The sequence below is a fragment of the Giraffa tippelskirchi genome, chromosome 13, assembly GCF_054371585.1.
Source record: "Giraffa tippelskirchi isolate mGirTip1 chromosome 13, T2T-mGirTip1v1.2.pri, whole genome shotgun sequence".
Taxonomy (NCBI): domain Eukaryota; kingdom Metazoa; phylum Chordata; class Mammalia; order Artiodactyla; family Giraffidae; genus Giraffa; species Giraffa tippelskirchi.
Window position 1 is genome coordinate 60,346,265 of NC_137287.1, and position 19,842 is coordinate 60,366,106.

General features: G+C 48.2%; 1 protein-coding gene across 1 annotated transcript; it reads left to right on the forward strand.

Moving 5' to 3' along the window:
• The first annotated feature begins 1,195 nt into the window (after positions 1-1,195).
• ECHDC3 (enoyl-CoA hydratase domain containing 3) lies at positions 1,196-19,095 on the forward strand. The gene is made up of 5 exons (XM_081554080.1): positions 1,196-1,605; positions 6,469-6,590; positions 8,200-8,297; positions 11,814-12,014; positions 15,359-19,095. Exons 1-5 carry the CDS (start codon positions 1,436-1,438, stop codon positions 15,668-15,670), a joined length of 903 nt encoding a protein of 300 aa, XP_081410206.1. The 5' UTR covers positions 1,196-1,435; the 3' UTR covers positions 15,671-19,095.
• The last annotated feature ends 747 nt before the right edge of the window (positions 19,096-19,842 follow it).

A 19,842-nucleotide genomic window follows, 5' to 3' on the forward strand; every position in this document is an offset into this window, starting at 1 on the left:
GCAGCAGCAGCACTCAGAGGAACCCAGCCTGTGACTATTTTAAGTCTCTGTGCAAGTTTGGTGGCCCTGGTTGAGGATGCCTTTGTATAACTGTGATCCTTGCAAAATTTCAGTGTGAAAGCTCTTTAAGTGTGTGTTGCTGGGGGGGGGGGCAGGGGAGGAGAGGTGTACTCCTACAGACTCGGGAGGAGCCTTGAGGGCCAGACCTTCCCTTCCAAGGGTCATGCACATCTCCAGACTCTGTGAATTCAATGAATACAGGAAGCTGTTAAATAGCAAGTGACACGGACACTCTTATCACACCTGAGCTTTCAGCCACAGGACGTGCTGTCTGGTGCCAGCCACCTGGAGCCTGGAAAGGGTCTCCCTCTCCTTCCTTGTGTGTGTGCTCCCTCGCTCAATTATGTCCGGCTCTTTGCGACCCTATGGACTGTAGCCTGCCAGGCTCCTCTGTCCATGGGATTCTCCAGGCAAAAACACTGGAGTAGGTTGCCATGTCCTCCTCCAGGGGATCCTCCCAAGCCAGGGATCCAACCCACGTCTACCGCATCTCCTGCATTGGCAGGCAGATTCTTTACCCCTGTGTCACCTGGGAAGCCCCCATACTACGCGTGATGTTAGCCAAAGACCTAGAAGCATTGAAATGCACCCTCCTTGGTGCACTGAAAACACGCACAATACAAATTAGATCCCCCAGGTTCTCGGTAAGAGAAGACACAGAGCATTCAAAAGCCAGTGCCTGAGTGGGACACAGGTCCTTTGGTGACCTGGGATCACCTGCAAGACCTGGGACAGGATGAGTAGGATGAAGCAATTTGCAAAAAAAAAAAAAAGCAGCGTCCGGTAGTTCACATCATTCGCTCTCTGATGGCTCTCATTTTTCTTCTGATCTAGGCAAACCACCATGTTCTTGGTGTTGTAGCAAAAAGGAACAAGCCAACTTACGCCTCGCCTCCTTTAAACCCTTTCATCTGGCCTTGCTAAGGTAAACAAACCTCAGAGCGCGCCTGCAGGTTTTGAGTTGTTCACCCCAGGCCCAACCCTTCAAGTCCTCCGGGGGCGGGGCGATAGGGCCTCAGGGGCGGGGCGACACGAGGGGCGGGGTCAGAGGCGTTGTAGGGAGTTCGGGGGCGGGGCGCCAAAGGCAAGGGGCGGGGCAAGGGTGGACGCGGCGCCAGGGGCGGTGTTACGGGGCGGAGCCTCGGGGCCCAGCGGGAGGACTCGCGGCCACCGCGCGGGGCTGGGCGGAGGGGTAAGGCCTGGGAGCAGAGTCGGTCCCACCCTGGGCCCCAGGTCCCCGATCCAGTTTTACCCGCTGCCTGGAGCGATCGGAGCGCAGCGGCCCTCCCGCACCCGCGCCCACTGGAGCGCCCAGAGCCCGCGGGCCCCGGCGTCAAGCTCAGCGGCGTCCAACTCCGGCGTGTCTCTCGCCGCCATGGCCGCGGCCGCGGGCCTGCGGGCCTTGGGAGCGAAGGGGTCGGGCTGGCTCCGACGCGGTCCGTGGGCTCCGCCCACCACCGGCTTCTGCAGCGGGGGGCCGGCCGGGATCGGGCGGCCGGAGCCGGGGCCGCGACCCACCATCGCGCGGCAGCGGGACGGCATCAGGTCAGCGACCCGCCTGGGTGCGAGGCTGTTCCCCGGGGGGTGGCCGGCAGGACCCAGGAAGAGAGAGGGGCGCAGGAGGCCGGCTGCCAACCGTGCCACCCTACGCAGACTCCAGAGAGGCTCCGTCGGTGGTCAGCTCCGCCCCCCACAGAGCCCAGTTTATCCATCGCAGTCCATCTGTCCGGCAGGAGTGTCCGACGTGAAAGGAATCCGCGGATGCGGCGTTTACAGAGGTCCCTTGCCTGGGCTCAGTGCCCTCTGGGACCCTGCAGGATTCACACCGAGGATTTAAGTGGGGCTACCTGCGACGGCGCCAGCACTGCCCCTAAACCCCAGACCGAGTCAATCTCGCACTTGGACTCATAGTGGGCAGCCTTGTGGGAGGCCCCACCGCTGCTGTGCTTTTGAGAAAGCCCTTCAGTAGAGGGTTCTGGGCCTCGCAAACTTGACGCGGTTCCAAGGCGCCGTCAGGCTTAGCCTAGCTGCTCCTTGGCCCGCAGCCACAAGTGCCCACGTGGGGGCGGTAAATAAATAGGACGAAGGACACACTGTACTGAGCTCTGCCCTTTGGCTCAACAAGCCTAAAACCCTTTTCCAAAAACATACCTGGGCACACACTTGAAACGGGACGGTGGAGTGGTAAAGGCAGAAGGCCTTCAGCTCCATCCAGGCCTCACCTTGACATTTGCCTGGCCCAAGCAAGAGTGCAGAGGGAGGCCTACCTGACCTGTCTTGAGTATTTAGACCTTACAAGTCAAGCAAACTGCAAGATAGGTCAATATATTTCCTTCTCTCCTGACAAGTAGGCAGTTCTAAAATCTGGTGTGTGCGAGTGCTCAGTGCTCAGTTGTGTCCGATTTTTTGCCGCCCCATGGACTGTAGCCCAGCAGGCTCCTCTGTCCATAGAATTTTCCAGGCACGAATACTGGAGTGGGTTGCCACTTCCTTCTCCAGGGGATCTTCCCTACCTAGGGATCAAACCCACTTCTCTTATGTCTCCTGCATTAGCAGGCAAGGTTTCTTTACCAGCTGAGCCAGCAGGGAAGCCCAAGACTTGGAAGGCTGTTTGAATCCTCAGGCTCTGAGGAGCTCCCCCAAAGCAGTGGAAAGCACTCTTGGCCTGCAGCTTTGTTCTGTTCTTCCCACCCTGCCCTGGCTCCCCTCACCTCTCCCCCATTCCCTCCTGCTGCTCTGCTGGGGTCTTGGCACACAGGTCTCAGACATCCTGTGCAGCATGCCCACAGTCTGTCTACTCCTTCACCCCCTACACTCAGATGCTCACAGCCACCCCGTAGGCCTCAGGGTGCCCACTGCAGAGCCACAGAATTCCAGGTTTCAGGTGACTGCAGTGGGGTGTGGAAGGGTGTGGTGATTTCCAGGTGCACACATCTCAACATCCCACTGGACTCCTTGCTCGCCAGGAGGGGTACCGCTGGAAGGGGGCCCATTGGACCAGAGTTCTCCAAAGTGCAGGGCCAGGGCAGGGGTCCTACTTGCCCATTTTTAAGGGCAAAGTAGGGCCCTTAAAAAACTCTTTCTTCAAATCTGGCCCATTTGGCACGGCAGCCAGATGACAGAAGATGTTGTTGATTCCAGTGTGTGTGTGTGTTTTCAGTTGCTCAGTCGTGTCCGACACTCCTCACCCTCAACCCTCCCTACAGCCACCAGGTGTTATAGATCACCTTATCCCCGCTTGACAGTGAGGAAACGAGTTCAAAGGACGGCCTGCTGGAGGCCACACAGCTAGGAGGCAGGAGGGCTGAGAGAGAAAGGCCTATCTGCCTCCAAAGCTGCCCCCACTCTTGCTGAGCCACTCCAGGGTGCTCACCACTTGGGTTTAAAAGAGATGCCAAGAAACTAGATGAGGTGAAAATCCACGGCAGTTGGTGGAACTGGCCCTGCAAAATAGAAGTGCTCTTTTTGGTCATGAATTCAATCAACAGATACATGTTGAGTGTCTCCTCCGCATGAGAACCTGGCAGCGTCTTGCCTCACAGACCTGTGGGTGGTTTATGGCAACGGGATGAACTCCAGGCAGCTCACTGTGGCATCTACAGGGACTATCTCATGCCTTGTAAATGGAAAGTTTACATTTTTATCACCTGCCCTGGTGGTGACCTCACTCTTAAAGAGATCCCCTTTCAAAAGGGGTGGTGTTAAAGCTCCAGGTGCAAGACAAGGTAGCCGCTGGGGAATTCAGAGCAGTGAGATTCTCAGGAGGTGTTATCCACCGGGTTTGATGACCTTTGACGTGAGGAATGGAGCAATCAGATGTCAATAATCCATTGAACAGCAACCCAGGATGGCTTTCTGAGATAAGCAAAGACAGGAGGCCTGTTTGGTCACTGGGAAAAGGAGGCTCAGGGGCACCTTGGCAGGAGAGTCCAGACAGCCTGCTAGTGAACTTGTGGGTCTGGAGCTCAGAGGTTTGAACTGAGGCCAAGATTGGGCCTGGTCAGCACAGAGGTGTAGCTGATGCCAAGGCCACGGGGAAGTTGCCTGGGAGGAGTTTATGGAACAAGAAGAGAGAACCCTGAGAATCGTGGCATCTAGAGGTGAGCAGAGGGCGAAGAGCCCATCCCCAAAGTCAAGAATGAGTGGCCAGAGAAGCACCAAAAAAAACCGAGAGAGGAGGAACATGCTTCCAGAAGGCGGGTGGGATCACAGCAGCATTGGGTTTAGTTCTGGCCATCAGGAGATTCTCGGTGGCAACAGCCTTAGTGGAATGGCCTGGTGATACGGGGCTGAAGAGCGAACTCGCAATTCAGAGCACTCTGACAGGGTGTGTGATGCTCAGGCCAAAGGATTAATGGGACACACAACAAATCAAGGGCATTTGAGGGCTGGCTTCTTTTTTACACAATTTTGCCCAAGGCCTTAGGATTTAATTTAAGCCTGTGTCACCGATGGGAGGGCAGCTTTTTAGGTTTGTCACAGTGAGCACACTAATTATTTTACTGGAAGGTTTATCAGCAGTCTCTCTCCACCCCCGCCAGAATATAGGTTTCCGGGGCTATCAGCATATCAGCTATAAGTCATTTTTGTGCTTAGGAGAGAGTATGTTTATGAGAAACCAAATGATGACTATAGCAACCACCTAAAGATGGCAGCAAAACCAAAGTGGCATTCTGGAGAAAATGGTTATTCTTAATGCTCCGAAATAAATTCAATCAATGGGTTTCCCAGAAAACAGAGGCACAGAGGCTATTTAAGGAAGATGCAAGGTGACACACACAGTAGTAGAAATACCAGATGCAAAATGAGGAAGGAAGAAAAAACATGGAGACAGCTGGGAAACAGAAAACATAACAATCATCTGGCATCTAGCTTGTTGACTGTTCCTTATAAGAGCAAAAACAAGACATTTCTGCGTGTAGGCAGCAAGGTGACAACCCAGGTTATTATCACCAGCTCATGGAGTACCTTAAAACAGCAGGCAAGCCTTTGAACTTGGTTTTTGAGGGACAACATGGCCGGGAGACCCTCTTGCTGCAACAGTTCTGCACGTAGCACCCCATTCTCAGACAGCAGGAATGATTTTGCTGGCTTACACGGTGTCACTACAGGAAAGATGGGGAGATGCACATGCCGGCTGGCGTCTGCACCTCGGCTGCCTCTTCCATGGTGTGGGTGGCAGGAGATTCAAGGGCATATTTTCATTCCTGGCTCCTTTTCTACCTATTCTTTCTGAAGAATAATGGAAAGAAGCAGGTTGAAGGTGGCACTGCATGTCGGACTCCTCCAGCCCCCACCAGTCTTATACTCCATGCAGCCACTCAGCCTGGGTGGTGGTTACGTTGGAACTCCTATGCCTTGCCCTTTCTGTGGAGGTGGAAGTAATAGTTCCAAGACAGACTTGGAAAAAAAGGGAAACAACTCGAGAGCAAGGGGAGAAAAGCCCCCACATTTCAGGTAGTCCCCTTGTTTTGACTGGGCTGTCACTCAGAGAGTTGACAAACCCTCTCAATGGCCTCTGAGTGCCTGCACCTCTCTTTTCTAGGGTTTTAAAAATAGGTCCCCAAACCCTCCTACATTATTGGTGGGAATGTAAATTGGTGCAGTCACTATGGAGAACAGTATGGTGGTTCCTTAAAAAACAAAAAATAGAACTACCACATGACCTGCAACCCCAAATCCTGGGCATATATCAGAGAAAAACACGATTTGAAAGGTTACATGCACTCCAATGTTCATTGCAGCACTGTTTACAATAGCCAAAATATGGAAGCAACCTAAGTGTCCATCAACAGAAGAATGGTAAAGAAGATGTGGGGCATATACATATATATATAATGGAATATTACTCAGCCATTAAAAAGAATGAAATAATGCCATTTGCAGCAACATGGATGGACCTAGAAAGTGTCATACTGAATAAAGTAAATCAGACAGAGGAGAAATATCATATAACATCCTTTATATGTGGAATCTAAAAGGAAATGATACAAAAGAATTTAATTACAAAACAGAAAGAGCCTCACAGACTTAGAAAATGAACTTATGGTTGTTAGGAAGAAGGGATAGTTAGGGAGTTTGGGATGAGCATGTATACACTGCTACATTTAAAATGGATAGCCAGCAAGGACCTACTATATAGCACATGGAACTCTGCTCAATGTTATGTGGCATCCTGGATGGGAGCGGGGGTTGGGGGAGAATGGATACATGCATATGTATGGCTGAGTCCTTTCCCTGTTCACCTGAAACTGTCACAACTTTGTTAACTGGTTATACCTCAATACATAGTACAAAGTTAAAAAAAGCAAAAAACAGCTACCAAATTAGAAAGGAATTGCAGGGGTCCTCATGTGTTTTGACTGGCACACAACCCAGTACCCAGTAATTATAAAATGTTCTTTGCAGGAGCATCGTCTTGAGTGATCCAAAGAGAAGAAACGCGCTGTCATTGGCCATGCTGAAATCTCTCCAGAGCGACATCCTTCATGAAGCTGAAAGCCAGGATCTGAAGGTCATTATCATTTCAGGTATTGATGAAATGTCCATCCTCAGCATTCTGCAGAACCCAGAAGAGGTGTCTCAGATTTCTTTAGTTAGTGAAGTGAAGTCGCTCAGTCGTGTCCGACTCTTTGTGACCCCATGGACTGTAGCTCACCAGGTTGCTCCGTCCATTGGATTTTCCAGGCAAGGATACTGGAGTGGGTTGCCATTTCCTTCTCCAGGAGATCTTGCTGACCCAGGGATTGAACCCAGGTCTCTCACATTGTAGGCAAACACTTAACCGTCTGAGCCTATTTTGAAGCTCCTAAAATTGTACATGGCAGGAACCTTGGTCCTGACACTATCTGCTGTGGAAATTATAGCAAACATGACTGTGCAGTAAAAGTATGTGTTTCCATTTTTGTTGGATACTGAACATTGCCACACAAGGCTGTGCTGAGAACTGATGTCCTCGTGGGCCCTATGCGATGGGTTTAATTGCCAATCCTATTGGTAGAGTGCCTGGTCAGCTAGGACCAGGCTGTTAGGACGTACGATAGGTTTGTCTTCCGACTCTTACCAGGCTCTCAGCTGAGATGTGCGGCCTTCTCCAGTGGTTCCAGAACGCATGCCAGGTTTTGCCCAGTTCTTTCCTTGCTCTTTTTTCCAGTAAGAATTTTTAGCAGATGAGCTGGTGATGATGGTGGTGGTATTAAAAAATAGCAACGTCAGTATTTTAAAGTAGCCGCAGACGAGTAATACGGAAACTGCTCTGTGATGCTTTTGTATTTCTTGAATTAAGGATCAGTGTTCCTGGAGAATGTGACCTTCTATCAGTAGTTGAATATACATTTTCAACTGTTTTATGTGGTGAAGAAAAAAGAAATACAGCTGGTAGAGATCAGCAGTCCTCTGACTGCTGTAACCCAGATACATCGAAGGCAGCTCACTTCCAAATGACACTGTTCCTTGGCTTGCTTAAAGGGAACAGCACTTCCTGTCACAACTGCCATGATCAGAGGAAATGTAAAATGTTACCAGAGCATCATGGGATCACATTTTGCTGTTGTTGTTAATGACAACAATGACAATTAAACCACCTCCTCAGGTTCCTTGTTTATAAAATAAAGGGGTTCTCTTCACGCCCTGACCTTCCTGATTCCAGCCCTTGGAGTAGACTAATAGACAGAGATGCTGCCAAAGGCTCTGGTGGATTTACGTGGCCCTGGGTGAGTTGATACACTCAGAGCAGGCCAAGTCTCAAAAAAAAAAAAAAGCTGAGACCAAAGGGACAACTCTGAAGATAGTTGGTTGCTGAGCTCAGTTGGTTACCAAGCCTCCTTTTCATAATGTGTATTTTCACTGGTCTCCACCAGGGACCTTTTTAGAGCCTCACCCTGTGCTGTCATCATAAAATACTGGCTATAACTCTCCCAGCTAACTGGAATTATTCTTATCAAAATCAGGACATTAACTTTCTCTAAAGCTGTTTCCATAGTGAAAGAAATAGAAAAAAGAAAAGAAACAACTTTCTCTAAGTGTCCAGAGCATCAATTCGATCACTCCCTGAAGTTATTCAGTAGACAGGTAAGTGACTGTTGCAGCTCTGGCTGTTTACATCTTTGTCTTTTCTTTTCTCAACTGGAAATGTTGCAGCTGAAGGGCCTGTATTTTCTTCTGGACATGATTTAAAGGAACTGACGGATGAACAAGGCCCAGATTATCATGCAGAAGTATTTCAAACTTGTTCTGAGGTAAGCCAGGGTGATGGTCAACACTGCAAGCCTGAGAGTGATAACTATATTAAATATTGAATTAGGCTTCTAGTTTACAGATAAATATTTAAGCTATGATATGTCACCACTGCAGAACTACTGAAACCTCTGTGGTCACTGGTGAACCCTTGATCCAAGCAAATATTTGGTTTCAGCTTTTCAGAAGTGACTGTGGTTGGCATTTGATCATGCAACGGGCCAAAGAAAGGAAAACACACATTGCTATTAAGAGTTGCCATCCCTGCCTTATGGGATACATCTTGGTATCCATGTCTTAAGTAAGAAGTAAAGAGTGGAACTGTACCTGTTTAGAAAAGAAGGACCTAAGATTATTAACATTTTTAAAGTTTTAAACTAAAACAACTCTGTCAACGAGAAAGAGCATTCATAACAATAATGATTTTAAAAATTATTTCCAAACCCTTCTTTCAACTAACCTTTATAATCACTGCCTACAAGTAGGAAGATTAACCTCTTCATTTTTCCTCTTCTCCCTTTTTCTGTCTCTTTAACCACATTAAGAAGGGAAATTGACAACAGATATAGAGGAGGAAGGGGGTTCCCTGGTGGCTCAGTGGTAAAGAATCTGCCTGCCAATGCAAGAGACGCTGGTTCAAACCCTGGGTGGGGTAGATGCCCTGGAGAAGGAAACGGCAACCCATTCCAGTATTCTTGCCTGGAAAATCCCATGGATAGAGGAGCCTGACAAGCTACAGTCCACGGGGTCGCAAAGAGTTGGACACGACTTAGTGACTAAACAACATCAACAACCTATAGGAGGAAGAACAAAATTGGGGATGACTTATACATGTATCAGATCAACCGGATAATCAAAAATATAGAATCCACCTTAAGTAACACACTGTCCATTTAATGAACATCTCCTGAGCGCCTGCTATATGCATACTTGCAAGATACTAAGGGAAACAGAAGGAACAGAGAATTTCCAGCTGACCTGAAAACTGGGAATCGAGTTGAGAAAGAAGATGTATAAAGCAGTTTCGTAACCTGAACCCTAGGATTACTTCACCTAACTTCTCCTTCATACATTGACTTATTCATTCATTTCTTTGGTCATTAATGATGCAACAAATATTTGAGGAGACCTTCAATGTAGACCAGACAGAAGTGAGCATCAGAGAGGGGAAGGGGAAGGTGATTGGGATACGTTCTTGTTTTCCTTGTCCTTCCAGAAACCCCTAAGGAGATCATAGTTTTCATTTTGTGGAGGGACAAACCTGAAAAGTGATTGACTTGACTTCAGAGAGATGGAAGCAAGTCAGAGCCAAGACCTGGTCTTTCGTTTCACATTAATGATGTTTATGGGACGTTCTGCTGTTTGTTTGCTAGGACTTGGTGCTTTTAAAAGTTATTTTCCTACTGATATGTCTGGCCAAATAGAAAATCAGCAAAGAGAACCAGCAGACCCCTTCCATTTTCCCCTAAATAGCCTGCTTTTGTCACTTTGCTGTGATACCTCCATGAACTGAGATCTTAAACAGTCAGCAAAGGGGCACAGGGGAGCCGAGCTTCTTCAGAGGACAAAGGCCAGGTTTCTTGGAAGCTTCTACCGAATGGATGCCCCCAGATCGCTGAAAAAGACACAGACAAGACCTTGTCCTGACATAGTAAAAGAGAAGTTTAAGTATACTGACTTCTTTAAGACTTTGTCTAAGAAAATCAAATCATCCCAATAAGTCTGAGCACCATGAACTTGTGCAAGATCTCAGTTTGCAAGTGTAACCAGCAGGCAGAATGGAGCAGAATGAGGCCATTTTGTTCCTGCATGAGAAGAGGTGAGGGCTTCCCTGGTGGCTCAGACGGTAAAGAATCCGCCTGCAATGTGGGAGTCCTGGGTTTGATCCCTGGGTTGGGAAGATCCTCTGGAGGAGGGCATGGCAATCCACTCCAGGATTCTTGCCTGGAGAATCCCCATGGACAGAGAAGCCTGGTGGGCTACAGTCCATAGGGTCGCAAAGAGTAGGACACGACTGAGCGACTAAGCACGCACAAGAAGAGGGGATGGTGGAAAGGAAGGAAGATCCATGGACTGGCTCCGCATCTGAATTTTATAGTAGATTTGTCACTGAACACAAGTGCCTCACGAGGGTTAATTACATCAAGAATGGGGCAAATTGAGAAGGAGAAGAAACACTTGGTCAGGGTAGGATATTTTCAATGTTAGTGATCTACTGGATTGCCTGAGTATCACTCACCAGCTCGTGTGAAATCTCAGGCCTTCTTAGATGGAAGGCAGGAGACAGACTGTGCTGCCCAAATCACAGCCAATGGACTTTTCACACCCTGAGTTGATCAGGCAACAGATCACTCAGAGCTGAAACAGCCTTTTCTGTCTTTGCAGTCAGACCTCAGACCTCAGAAGCTCTCATGCAGCCTCCTGGCTACCATAGTCCCCATTATCCCCACCCTCACCTACAGGCACAAACCCCCTAAACCCACCAGCACTTTGCGATAGGGGTATATGTGTGCATTCCTCTGGAGGAGGGCCATTAGCATTTACCAGAATCTCAAAAGGTGACCCCCTTGAAGTCAAGAATATGATATCATATCCCTAAATATACACTTGGTCATTTTAGAATAAAGCTGACAAGTGCCAAATGTTCATGAACACAAAAGGTGAGTTCCTTAGGCAAAACCTGGGGACCCGTGAAGGTCATTTTCCTTGGAGTGGCTGCTGGGAAGCCAACCCAGAGTCCCTCCTCCTCTCCCTCCAGCCAGGGTTGAAGGGCAAACATTTTGACACTGAAGTTACCATAGCAACACAATCGGTTAAGCGTGTCAGGGAAAAGATGGAGAAATTAGCCAAGTTATTTCATAAGCTGCAAAAATAAGTTAAAGTTTGGGAGATTTGAGGGCAGGGGTCTCACGCGAGCCAGTTTCTGGCTCCCCTCTCTGTGCACTTTGGAATTTTACTTTGATGACAGCAGGGTGTTCCCCTCATCTTAGTAGAAGTGAGAGAGAATCATGGTGGCAACTGGAGAAGTAATCAGTAAGGAAGTTGCCTCCCAGCTTTTAACGTGAGAGCTCCACGCCGCCATCGTTGGAACAGAGCTACTTGTTTCCCACAGTCACTCAACCCTCTTCTCTAGGGGGGTTGTGAGCGGAGCGGTCCAGAGGACAGCACCCTCACTGAAGTCATGCTCAGGGTCAGACTGGGGGCCTGGAGTCAGACAGAGATGGCTCAGACCGCACAGCCCCACTCTTGGGTCTGATGGCCTTAGGGAGTCACTTGCCTGGTGAACCTTGGAGTCCTGGTTCCTTGGAGTCCTTGAGATCCTCCTGGATCTCAAGGAGACCAAATCATACAGTCTGATTCACAGTCGAGATTTAATGCAACTTATTCTCCTTTGTCATAGAATCTGATACACTTACGGATTTGAAAAGGGCTCTGAACAGTAAAATCACATAAAATAACAAGCTTTGACATCCACTTCACTCTTGGACGGAAGTGAAGCAACTGTGTTTGCTCCTCAGGTCATGATGCTGATCCAGAACCACCCAGTCCCCATCATCGCCATGGTGAATGGCCTGGCCACCGCAGCTGGATGTCAGCTGGTTGCCAGCTGTGACATTGCCGTGGCAAGTGACAAGTCCTCCTTTGCCACGCCAGGCGTGAACATAGGGCTCTTCTGTTCCACACCTGCAGTGGCCTTGGGGAGAGCAGTGCCGAGAAAGGTAACAACTCCCTGTACCTTCCCCCCACCCCTCCCCCAGCTGTGATCCTTGAGTGCCTGTGAGGGTCAGTTCCAGAACTTTCTTGTTGAAAGTACAGTGTGAGTCAGGACATTCTGCCCAAAGCAGAGCTGGCTAATGTACTAATGTCTTGTGTCAGGAGGTTATCCCTGTAGCTGTCAGTTTGTAAATCATTGTTTTTCACTCTTGCCTGCCCCTCAGTACAGCTGGTTAAGTTTCCAGATTTGCTTTGTTTTCATAAAGGCAAACATCTTTTGCACTCACGTGAAATGCAATTGAGACACAGTTTCGTTGCACAGAAAGGCTGCATATGAGCTTTAATAGCATGGTGACATATGCCAGCATCAGAGGCTAGGACACTGTGTCACTGGCTTCCTGTTTGCTGACAATCTGTCTCGCTCCAGAATGCTTTGAAAGGAGCTGATCCATTGAGTGTGTCACTTTCGCAGTAGCTGCAGGAATGTCCTGCACATGGTGTGTTGAACATGCCCCAGAGCTGTTCTGCCATCGTTGACCTGAGTGAAGGCCATTTTCTTCACAAAGCTTTCCTCCTTCCTATAACATTGTAAGAGAGTGTTTACTGAACATCTCAAGTAAAAACTGGTGGTTTCCTCATTCTAGAAAAATACATCCTCATTCTCAATTGAAAATCTGTTTTTAAAGGAGGGTCAGATTCATAGGGCTTCCCAGGTGGCACTAGTGGTAAAGAATCTGCCTGCCAATGCAGGAGATATAAGAGATGCAGGTATGATCCTTGGGTCAGGAAAAATCCCCTGGAGGAGGGCACAGCAACCCACTCCAGTATTCTTTCCTGGAGAATCCCATGGACAGAGGAGCCTGGTAGGCTACAGTCCATAGAATTGCAGAGTCAGACATGACTGAATTGACTTAGCATGCATGCATGCAGATTCATAGCAGGTGGGGAACCTAAACTGCTTTCTAGAATATATTATCCATTTTAGCATCAACTAGGAAAATCAGCAGTTGCTCATAGCCTGAGGCACAAAAGAAATGAGACCCAGGGGAAATCAGGCAGAGGGACCAAGTTCAGGGGCACACGCCTGCCTTCCATGTGCCTCATTAGCTTTTACAGAAGTATGTTTGTGAGACAATTCTGATCAAAGGTACCTACAAACACCCACACCAAGAAAACCAGCTGGACGTGGGCTCCATGTGAGAGATGACCCTCAGAACACAACAGCTTGCTCCAGTGTCCTCGGAGTCAGAGGGTGTCTAGATCCCACCAGGATACACATTTACCTTAAATGTTATATATTCAATAGATACTTAAGTCTCCATTCAGCACCAGGATCTTAAATTAAAACACATCACAAAGATACTGTCAGAGCTTAAGAACAATTTTATAATTGTTATAATTGCAAATCAAATCTCATCTCCAGGCCTTTTGCACATTAAAGGTAGTGGCTGTCTGCTTGGCCAACCTACCACTGCTCAGTTTCAACCCCTGACATTCTGGAAGGTTCTGTTTTGAGGCCTTTGAAACCTTTAAATCAGCCCTTACTGTCCAGATAAGAATCTGCTGCTGTTGTTTATTCAGTCATAACAAACTCTTTTGCTGACCCCATGGGCTGCAACCTGCCAGGCTCCTCTGTCCATGGGACTTCTCAAGGCAAGAATACTAGAGTGGGTTGCCCTTTCCTTTTCCAAGCTAAGAATCTATTATTTCTCAAAACAAACTTTAAAAATCAAGGCTTGCAATTGAGTCCTAGAAATTTACAGGTTGATCACATGTGTCAACCTTTAAATTCGTTTTTCAGAAGAAAGAAGGGGAAAAAATGCGACAAAAACAGGCCTTAAATTCCCAGGGAACCCAGTTCCCAGAACCAAGCGGCTTAAACCTCATCTGAGGCGTGGCACCTCTAAGAGGAAAATCAGGGAGTCACAGAAATCTAAACCTGACCAAAACACACCTGCCTGGTCGATGTAACCCTGCACTCCTCGGGGACATATGGGTACAGCGGCCACCGACTATACGGGTGACAGGGCCGCATCCCCGTGCACATTCGCCGGGAAGCAAAACCTTCGCAAACCTAGCCGGTGCTTTTGCACACCGGCCCAGCCCGGAAGCTCCGCCCCTTTCACGCTGGCGGCGGCAGCAGGCGTGTGTCGCCAGTGTCCTCTGCTGGTCATCGTAGGGAACTGCCCAGCTGTGAGGAGGCTACCGCCTTTTGTCCACCGGACCAGCAACCTTGGCGAGCAGCTCTCGTGTGCCAACCAGACTGAACCAAACAGACTGAACCTGGGCGTGAATCACTTGCCCCACGTGCAAAGTGCCCCCGCCCCCGGCGTGACTTCAACATGCATCTTCATTGCACTTTATAAACAACTTGCCTGGTGCAGCTGCTCCCTCCCCCAGAGCTCGCCTCGCCCAGCCCCTCAAGTAGTGAGTACCATGGGCCCGAGAGCTCCTGAAAGACCAGAGCTCCCGTTTCCGAGACCAGCCCTGTCTCCGTGCGGAAACACTCGCTTCCCCGTTTATCCATAGGAACTCTGTGTATCTGGGGAATCTGAGTGCTAATAGTCTGGTTAATCAGAACCTGCAAGCTGGAGAGTGTTAAGTGACAGCCTAGCTACCCAGCCCGTGTGCAAATCACCAGAGAGTATGGGGAATGCGGGTCTCAGTGGAAGCTGTGTCCCTTTCTGACCTGGCCTCTGAAGGACTGTAGCATCGCCTCTCTGTACTCTCTGTTTGCCTCTATCCATCTATTCCTTAATTCACTCAAGAGACTTCCCTGGTGGTCCAGTGGTTAAGACTTCAAGCTCCCAATACAGGGGGCCCGGATTGGATTCCTGGTCAGGGAACTAAACCTGGTATGCCGCAACTAAGACCTGGCACAGTTGGGGGGAAAAAAAAAAAAACACCACTCACCAATAAATATCCTAAAAGCTGCCTACTATGTACAAGGTACTCTTCTGGTGCTGGTGATACAGAGATAAACAGAACAATAAAAAAAGAAGTCTCTGACCTAGAGAGGTTCACATGCCAACAAAGGAGATAATACAATAAACAAATGTAAAATATATAGTAAGTGGTGAAAGTGCAAAGAAGGAAACTGCAGCCTGAAAGAGGCATGGTGCTAGGGTGTGATTTGCAGTCACTGGAAGGAGATGAGGAGGGTCCCCCTTTCCTGGGCACTTGCAGATGCCATCCCCGCCAGAGTCTGGGGATGGAGGACCTTAGGGGTAATGGGTCACATAGTGTCTGAGGAGGAGGTAACTGGGCCGAGGCTGTCAGGAGAGTGAACAGGAGCAGGTGGGGCCCAGGTTGCAGGACGACTTAGTAACAGTCCCATCTCCTCCCGCAGGTGGCCTTAGAGATGCTCTTCACTGGAGAGCCCATCTCTGCCCAAGAGGCCCTGCTCCACGGGCTGCTGAGCAGGGTGGTGCCGGAGGAGCGGCTGGAGGAGGAGACCATGAGGATTGCGAGGAAGGTGGCCTCACTGAGCCGGCCGGTGCTGTCGCTGGGCAAAGCTGCCTTCTACCGGCAGCTGGCCCAGGACCTCAGGACTGCCTACCACCTCACCTCCCAGACCATGGTGGACAACCTGGGCTTGCCGGATGGCCAGGAGGGGGTCAAGGCCTTCCTCCAGAAGAGGAAGCCTGTCTGGTCACACTGAACAGCCTCATCAGAGGAACCGGGGGCCGTGAGCCCAGTGGGCAGTGCTCAGGACCCCACCCCCCCACCCCCAGCCTTCCAACCCCCAACCACTGCCGCTGCCTTGTGACTGTAGCTGTCAGTCTGCTTTTCCAGCATTAGTAATGGTCTCAGTGCACACGGTCTGTGTTAGGAGCCACGACTCCTTGGGGAAGGGGTGACCTGGAGAGTCAGGTACCAATGTCAGTAGAAGGGCCGTGCGCGCCTCAGCTGAGCCAGCTGTGTGAGAAAGCCCACCTGTGATGCTCCTTCTGGGACCTTAGGTGACACCCCACAGGGGAGAAGGTGCTGTAAACTGAGGCAGGAAGGAAGGATTTCAGCCTTACCAGAAAGGCCCCCCAGGTGGACGTGGTGCTGTTTGCCTTCATCAGGTGAAGCATTTCAAATCTCCACAAGATACTCTTAATTCTGAAAATCTTCTTGGTTCTTTTGAAAAATAATCACACCTATGGCTTTGGAATAATCTTTGGGGTCTTTGAAAGATTACCTATTTAGTGAGACTGATCATTTTATCTTCCCAACTAAACTGTAAGCTGGTTGAGAAAAGAAAATCAGTTAGCTCTTTCTTTGATGCCTGTGCTAATGGACATCTAGCAGGTGCCTGGTGCTTCTGTAATGAAGGTCCCAGGTACTGGGAACCTAGACCCTGAACTGAGAATTCAAGCATTGCAGAAGGGAAGGAGGGACACAGAACACACACTGTACCCATGAAGAATCATCTACTCCGGAAGCATTCCCAAGCTCTGCTCAGCTTCCGGTAAAGAGTCCAGACTAGCCTCAAGTGTTTGAGTTCCCTAAAGATGGTTTAGGACCTGAACGTCTTACTTTCTGGCTTCTGGTCCATTTAGGCTCCAGAAATGTCCTAGACCTCTGGTCACACCTGGGGCTGATTTTTTTTTTTTTTAACCTACTAGTTGAGTGGCCGTAAGTGTAATTAGTACCAAAGACAGAACCCTGGGGCTCCACCAAGTGGTTCTCATTCTAAGCCAGTGGGGTGAGCAGCCCCTGGAAGGGTGGTCTCCTAGTAGGTTTCTATTCAGTTCAGCTCAGTCGTGTCCGACCCTTTGCAACCCCATGGACTGAAGCACACCAGGCCTCCCTGTCCATCACCAACTCCCAGAGTTTACTCAAACTCATGTCCATTGAGTCGGTGGTGCCATCCAACCATCTCATCCTCTGTCATCCCCTTCTCTTCCTGCCTTCAATCTTTCCCAGCATCAGGGTCTTTTCCAGTGAGTTAGTTCTTCAAATCAGGTGGCCAAAGTATTGGAGTTTCAGCTTCAACACCAGTCCTTCCAATAAACATTCAGGACTGATCTCCTTTAGGATGGACTGATTGGATTTCCTTGCAGTCCAAGGGACTCTCAAGAGTCTTCTCCAACACCATAGTTCAAAAGCCATCAATTCTTCGCCGCTCAGCTTTCTTTTGAGATTGCATTTTTTTTTCCTTGCCAGAGTCTAGAAAGGTGAAAAAAGAGTGTTTTCTTGGAAAGGAGAAGCTTGTTACTAAGAATGTTCCTCAGAAGAAGAGAGATCATCAGAGGCACCACCAGTACATGCCAGCACCCCATATGTCCTCATTCAGTCCCCACCAGAACCCCGCCGAGCAGGGCCACTATCACCTCCAGCTTGCAGACGAGTGGTGGAGACGGGGTAGAGTGAGTGCCACAGGCTCTGTCTGCCTGTAAAGCCCTGGGTGCCCTCCCCAGCCTGCCCACCTTGTGAGGAGCCGGGGCTGCAGTAAGGCGGGCCTGCAGACCTGACCGCCACCGGGCAGACTTTCAGAACCCAGAGCTGGACCAAGCGCGCCCCCTGATGGAGGACTTGGCAAGCTCAGCGGCGACGTGGGATTTGACTATTGGCAGACCACCAGTGCAGTTTTGTTGTTTCACTAGGAATCTGACAAACAATGGGCTGATATTCCAGCCCAGGCTTTGAAGGACTAGCCGTGATGATTTGCTCACTAGTAACGCCGCCGGCGGGGCCCCTTCGGGTTGCCCGCCGTGGGGGTCATTGTGTGGCCATCTCAGACCCCACAGTGAGGAGAGGGTGTTATACTCTCTGGGCTTTTGTTGAAAGTCAGCAAAACCATCTCCCACGTCCCAGTGAAAAACAAAAGTTGCCTTTCCAGTTTCTGTACGCGCTGCACCATAGCTCCCAACCAGGAAATTCTCAGGCCTCCATGCTGGCTTCCCAGCCTGTGAGCTGAAGTGCCCTCAGGGGACGAACTATAAATCCTAATAATCCTCGGAGCGGAAAATAATCCTGGAGTAAAACCTGCTACCCAACCACCAGTATCACATAATTCATCCCCAAGGCAGATATAAATTGGGGGTTGATTTGCATCTCTACTTCCTTCCACTGGGACAGTGAATGAAAGCTCTCTGGTCGGCACACATGACGACCGCTTTTGGAAAATGTGTGTTTTTCGAGAAGATAAACAAAATTGATAAGCCATTAGCCAGACTCATCAAGAAACAAAGGGAGAAGAATCAGATCAACAAAATTAGAAATGAAAATGGAGAGATCACAACAGACTCCACAGAAATACAAAGGATCATAAGAGACTACTACCAACAGCTATATGCCAATAAAATGGACAACTTGGAAGAAATGGACAAATTCTTAGAAAAGTATACCTTTCCAAAACTGAACCAGGAAGAAATAGAAGATCTTAACAGACCCATCACAAGCACGGAAATCGAAACTGTAATCAGAAATCTTCCAGCAAACAAAAGCCCAGGACCAGACGGCTTCACAGCGGAATTCTACCAAAAATTTAGAGAAGAGCTAACACCTATCCTACTCAAACTCTTCCAGAAAATTGCAGAAGATGGTAAACTTCCAAACTCATTCTATGAGGCCACCATCACCCTAATTCCAAAACCAGACAAAGATGTCACAAAAAAGGAAAACTACAGGCCAATATCACTGATGAACATAGATGCAAAAATCCTTAATAAAATTCTAGCAAACAGAATCCAACATCATATTAAAAAGATCATACATCATGACCAAGTGGGCTTTATCCCAGGAATGCAAGGTTTTTTTAACATCCGCAAATCAATCAATGTAATACACCACATTAACAAATTGAAAGAAAAAAACCATATGGTTATCTCAATAGATGCAGAAAAAGCCTTTGACAAAATTCAGCATCCATTTATGATTAAAACCCTCCAGAAAGCAGGAATAGAAGGAACATATCTCAACATAATAAAAGCTATATATGACAAACCCACAGCAAACATTATCCTCAATGGTGAAAAATTGAAAGCATTTCCCCTAAAGTCAGGAACAAGGCAAGGATGCCCACTCTCACCACTACTATTCAACATAGTTTTGGAAGTTTTGGCCACAGCAATCAGAACTGAAAAAGAAATAAAAGGAATACAGATAGGAAAAGAAGAAGTAAAACTCTCACTGTTTGCAGATGACATGATCCTCTACATAGAAAACCCTAAAGACTCTACTAGAAAATTACTAGAGTTGATCAATGAGTATAGCAAAGTTGCAGGATATAAAATTAACACACAGAAATCCCTTGCATTCCTATACTCCAATAATGAGAAAACAGAAAGAGAAATTAAGGAAACAATACCATTCACCATTGCATCAAAAAGAATAAAATACTTAGGAATATATCTACCTAAAGAAACAAAAGACTTATATATAGAAAACTATAAAACACTGATGAAAGAAATCAAAGAGGACACAAACAGATGGAGAAATATACCGTGTTCATGGATTGGAAGAATTAATATAGTGAAAATGAGTATACTACCCAAAGCAATCTATAGATTCAATGCAATCCCTATCAAGCTACCAATGGTATTTTTCACAGAACTAGAACAAATCATCTCACAATTTGTATGGAAATATAAGAAACCTCGAATAGCCAAAGCAATCTTGAGGAAGAAGAATGGAACTGGAGGAATCAACCTGCCTGACTTCAGGCTCTACTACAAAGCCACAGTCATCAAGACAGTATGGTACTGGCACAAAGATAGAAATATAGATCAATGGAACAAAATAGAAAGCCCAGAGATAAACCCACGCACATATGGACACCTTATCTTCGACAAAGAAGGCAAGAATATACAATGGAGAAAAGACAATCTCTTTAACAAGTGG